Source organism: Benincasa hispida, unplaced genomic scaffold, assembly GCF_027475165.1.
Source record: "Benincasa hispida cultivar pf3 unplaced genomic scaffold, pf3_genome.v1.1 HicScf1265, whole genome shotgun sequence".
In the NCBI taxonomy this organism is placed as follows: domain Eukaryota; kingdom Viridiplantae; phylum Streptophyta; class Magnoliopsida; order Cucurbitales; family Cucurbitaceae; genus Benincasa; species Benincasa hispida.
Genome location: NW_028325593.1, coordinates 1 through 5,171, shown reverse-complemented (window position 1 = coordinate 5,171; position 5,171 = coordinate 1). Strand labels below are relative to the sequence as shown.

The 5,171-nt window shown below is 28.7% G+C and overlaps 1 protein-coding gene across 1 annotated transcript; it reads right to left on the bottom strand.

Moving 5' to 3' along the window:
- Positions 1–1,385: 1,385 nt before the first annotated feature.
- On the bottom strand, positions 1,386–5,007 carry LOC150031375 (uncharacterized). Its single transcript, XM_090309063.1, has 2 exons — positions 4,471–5,007; positions 1,386–1,656 (listed from the first exon to the last, which is right to left on the bottom strand). The coding sequence occupies exons 1-2, from the start codon at positions 4,906–4,908 to the stop codon at positions 1,561–1,563; spliced, it is 534 nt and encodes a 177-aa protein (XP_090165189.1). The 5' UTR covers positions 4,909–5,007; the 3' UTR covers positions 1,386–1,560.
- Between the last annotated feature and the right edge of the window lie 164 nt (positions 5,008–5,171).

Here is a 5,171-nt window from a genome sequence, read left to right as displayed (position 1 = left end):
AAAAAAAGAAGCAAAAACTGAGAAAGAAAATAAAATGAAAAAAGTGAGGAAAGAAACAAAAATCAAATAAAAGAAAGAAAATAAAAGGACTAAAAAAAGGTGTACAACAAGATAAGACAAAGAGGGCGAAATTGGAAATTAAAAAAAAAATCAAAGATTGATTAGTCAACTCATCCATATTTGTAAATATTTTAAAGATGTAATATATTTTTAGATTTTTTTTCTTATTCTATTACAAATATCCTTAAAAGTTTGAAACCCCTCAGCCCAAATCACCGAAATCACTAATACGGTTTCAGCCCAAAGGTTTTCCCCCAAAATAAGCTGAAAATTTACTCCCAATTTCATATCTTCTCATTTTACTCATATATGTGTGTGTGTGTGTCTATATCTATATGTGTATATATATTTTACTTTCTTCTTTGTAGTTTCTTCGTAATTTCATCTTTAGTTATTATCTACCTGTCTCTAAGTAGCGATTGTTAAATGAATTGTGATCCAGTAGAATCTCTTTCTTGTAAACGAAGAACAAACTCTTTTATAGAAGAAAGTGTCTTTATTTTATCTCAAAAAATCACTTGATTTTAAATTTGGGATGGATTACAAATAATGGTGTCTACCTATTTATAATTCACATAATCTTTGGCTATCGAGTAAATCCAATGACTTTGAATATTGATTTTGATCAATGTGAAGAATTTAATGGTCACAAATTGGTCCTGAATAAAGAGGAAGATCTAATGGCCACAAATTGATATTGGAGAGAAAGTGTAAGATCCAATGGCCACAAATGGCCACCAAGGAAGTTTCTTGAACACTCTTGGAGATACTATTATTTAACGCACTCTACAATACTTATTTTGTTGGGTGTGGAGGCAGAAATTACTCATGTTCACCACTAACAATGAGTTATTTTTTCATTAACGAAAATAATAATAATAATAATAATATATAGATGATATCACTTCATTCTCTATTTCCATCTGTGCCTTTGTCACTTAATAATAATAAGATGGTATTTCTTGTTGTCGAAGAAGTGTTGTTCTTTGTAGTTCAATTTTTTTTTTTTCTTTTGAGCAAAGAAACAATTCACTGATATGAGATTGGGGGAGAACCTCAAACATTACAAGGTGTTACGAAAGATAGCAACAATCATTGATTAAAAAGGATAAACAAAAATGAGTTAAATGGTGCTTTGTTTTATACCAAAAAAGGTAATAAACAAAAAAAGTTTGCTAAAATTATTAAAAGATGATGGACAATTTGTGGTTCGATCTCTTGAAAAAAAATTTAGTACTAAAGTAGAATCGACAATGTTCCACTACCTCCATTCATTGAATGTCAAAAACGAAAACTCAAAAATAAGTGAGAAAAATGTCACTGGCTTTTGGCTGAATTTCTAGTATTATATTATTAATTTATAGCTTAGTATTGTACCATATGGAAACAAGATTGATACAATAGTACTCAGTTATTGCCATCTAAATTTGAAACAATATATTGCTATAGTTGAACTCTCATAAGCAACCAAAGAAAGATCAGATGCATATAAATTAGGATTTAAGCCATGACTTCCCCACTATAACAAGGCCTATAATTCACTTCTGTAACATTCATGTCCAATATTCGTACATCACAACACTCTGCTCCTCCAGCCTGCAAATAATTAATTAAACAACAAGAACAAGAGTAAGTGTAAGATTTCTCACTGTTAAGTAATCAGCAATTAAAAATACAAAAAAAAAAAAACGTAAAAAACGTAAAAAAAATCAACACACAGATATACGTGATTCATTAACAGTGTGTTAGCTACGTTTACGTGACAGAAAGAGAACAGTATTAGAGAGTGTTTTCTGAATACACAAAAAGTATACTATTCTAAACCCTAGGGTCATAATCGTAAATAAATATGCTAAATATGAATTCTGAATAGGTTTTGTTAAGTGCTAACAAACAAATTCAATGCATTCCAATACTCACGATGTGCTTATCGGACTGAATCGTTACGTATTAAAGTTGAAAGACTAAACTGTTATTTCAACAACGTCCACACAGCTGGTTTCTTTTTAACTTTTGGCTTTGTATCGATTATTTCATAAATTCCTATTTCCCCTAAAACTCTTACAAAAACGTGAACTAGGAAGAGAGGTAGATGTTAAATCACCAATCAACCCAAAAACTTTAAGTTCATGGGATATATGATCAATTGAATTATATAAATACTTTTAACACTCTTTCTTGTCTGTGAGCTTGGAATTTTGCGTAAGGTCCAACAAGTAAAATCAATATTAATCGAGAAGAAAATTAAATTATAGGAGTCGAACACAATACCTCTTCTCTATTATTAAACTTTTTAAATTGGGGTAAACAATTCCGTTTCAATAGTAAATATTATTAAAGTTTACATATTTATCGAGTAATTCTATCTTCTCGTACTATTTTACTTTTTACACTTATCGATGAATTTCATTTTTTTCTCTATCTCTTTTCACATTTATCGAGTAATTTAATCTTTCCTTCTTAATATACTTTTTACAATTATCAAAAATCTCATCTTATGACTTTACACTCTAAACACAAATAAATTAACTTCAATACGTTAACTTGAGACTTATTATAGACCAAAAGTTAGTTTGTGATTTGTTATTTAAAGCTTTTGCCAGCAATTGTATTATTAAAAAAATAAAAGCTATGACATAAAATTAAAAAATAATAATAATAATAAAGCTAAGATGTTTATGTGCCCTCACGCGCGCATGGGGGAGGGTGGGCGTGGGGTAGCTGTGTTTCACTGGAAGGGTAAAATTGGAATTTTAAAACTTTTGTACGAGAATATATACACATATAAAGCTATAAATTGGAAAGTGATTTTGGATAATTAATAAGCCATATATAACAATTTTGTTTCTAGTTTTCTGCTTTTAAAATTTGAGAAAAAATACTTTTTCGTCTTTAAATTTTAGATTTAGTTTCTATTAGATTCTTAGATTTTTAAATATTACATATTTATTCCTTAAATTTTTAGTCTTATTTCATTTTAGTCCTTAAATTTCAAAATATTATAATTTTACCATTGAGATTTGCAGTCTGTATCAATCTAATTCCTAAGCTTCAAGATTTTACATTTTTTAACCTCAATTATTCATGAAATACTCATTTTCAATCATTGACCCTAATTTCTAGGGTAATTACAATTAATAATATTTTTAGGAATATAACCAACTGTATAACATCATTTAAAAAAATTGCAAATATAGACAAATCTATCAACGATAGAAGTCAATCGTAGATAAGTCTATCTACGATCGACTTCTATCGTTGATAAACTCTTACCAGTGATATGGTCTATCACTGATAGACCTCTACCAATAATATGGTCTATCACTGATAGACTATTTAAATTTGACCATATTTGTAATTTTTTTACATTATGTTATATATGCTAATACTTTAGATCTAATGTCTATATTTGCAAATGTCCCTAATTTCTATTAATTACTTAAAAACAATAATGAAGTGAAATTTTAAATTTAATTTTAAAAATGATAAAATAGACTGAAATCTAATTAATTATAATTCTTTTAATGTTTTTTAATTTATTAATATAAATAATACTAAAGCCAAAAAAAATGAGTATTTAGTGAATAATCAAAATTCAAAGAGTAAATCTTAAAATATAGAGATCAAATCGAAGCAAAACTCAAATGTGAAGGATAAAATTGTAATATTTTGAAACCTAGGGACTAAATTGAGACCATAAAAAACTTAAAAAAACTAAATGTATAACATTTTGAAACTTAGGTACTAAATAGAAACTAGATCCAAAACTTAGAGACCAAAAAAATATTTTTTCCCCCTAAAATTTATGTTGTTTTCTCCTAAATTTCATACCAAATTCTAAAAATAAAAATTAATTTTTTAAAAACTACTTTCTTTAAGTTTGGTTTGATAATCATTTTATTTTTTGTTTTAAATTTTTTTAAAATTAAGCCTATAAACATCCTCTCCATGTCCAAATTTCTTCTTTTGTCATCTATTTTTTACCATTGTTTTAAAAAATCAACCAAGTATTGAAAACTAAAAAAAAACAACTTTTAAAAAATTTGTATTTTGTTTTTGGAATTTGGCTAAGAAATCAATTTTTTTACTTAAGCAAAATGTAAACTATTGTGAAAAATTGTGAGAAAATAGACTTAATTTTCACAAACCAAAAACTAAAAATAAAAACCAGAGTTATCAAATTTGGCTTGATTTTTTAAAACATTAGTAGAAAGTGAAACAAAACAAAAGAACTTATAGGTTTGGTAGTAGTATTTATAAGCTTAATATTTAAAAAAAATAAACAGGATCTAAACCATTTAAAACCTTTTTAAAATTGATTTTAATCTCTTTAAAGCAATCTCAAACAAACTCTAAATCATCGATCGATTCAAAAGTTAAAAAAAAAAAATAGAGAGAGAGAAAGCAAACCTCCAAAGGGATGTTGGCAGAAGAAAAAACCCTAATCTTGGAGATGGATTCAGCAGAATGGTTTCCATAAGAAGCACAAGGAGGAAGATTACGAGCCCATTTCCTCAAATAAGTAGTAACAATCCTATCCTCTCCATCTCTTTCAATGGACTCAAAATACAACACATGAGGAGCTTCACATGGGTTATCAAGAACTCCCCACCTTGTGTTGAACATGAAAATGGGAGCCCTAGCTCTTTCAAATGGTGCAAATGTCTCCAGTGGCCTCTTCAAATAGCTTCTAGCCATTATGGCCTCGTAGATGTGGGCTGAGTACCCCCATGACATTGAGAATGTCCAGTTTGAGGGACGGTGGTAACATATCGTTTGCTGAAGCAGCCGAGATTGGTCGACCGCCCCCGCTGTCATCAGGTGTTTGATGGCCGCAGGGCGGTCCATGTTTGGGTAAATGGGGTTGATTAGATCTATGTGGTGGAGAGAAAGGAGAGGGGTTTGAGGATGGTATGATAGATATCCCGATGCATCACCTCGTAGATCAATCTGTCAAAAACATGCATATGTTGCTTCAACTTTCAATATATTATAATTTTAGAGAAAGAAAAGTGGTAGAGAACTTGAAGGGAGTGAAATAAAAAAAAAAAAAATTAATAGAGGAGAAATTTAAGATATATATCATAAATGTTAGAGAGAAACAAATATAT

Coding starts and splice junctions, on each gene's coding strand:
- LOC150031375 (XM_090309063.1), bottom strand. CDS start 4,908: ATGGACCGCCCTGCGGCCATCAAACACCTGATGACAGCGGGGGCGGTC. Junction 1,657..4,470: donor CTGCCAACATCCCTTTGGAG/GTTTGCTTTCTC, acceptor AATTATTTGCAG/GCTGGAGGAGCAGAGTGTTG.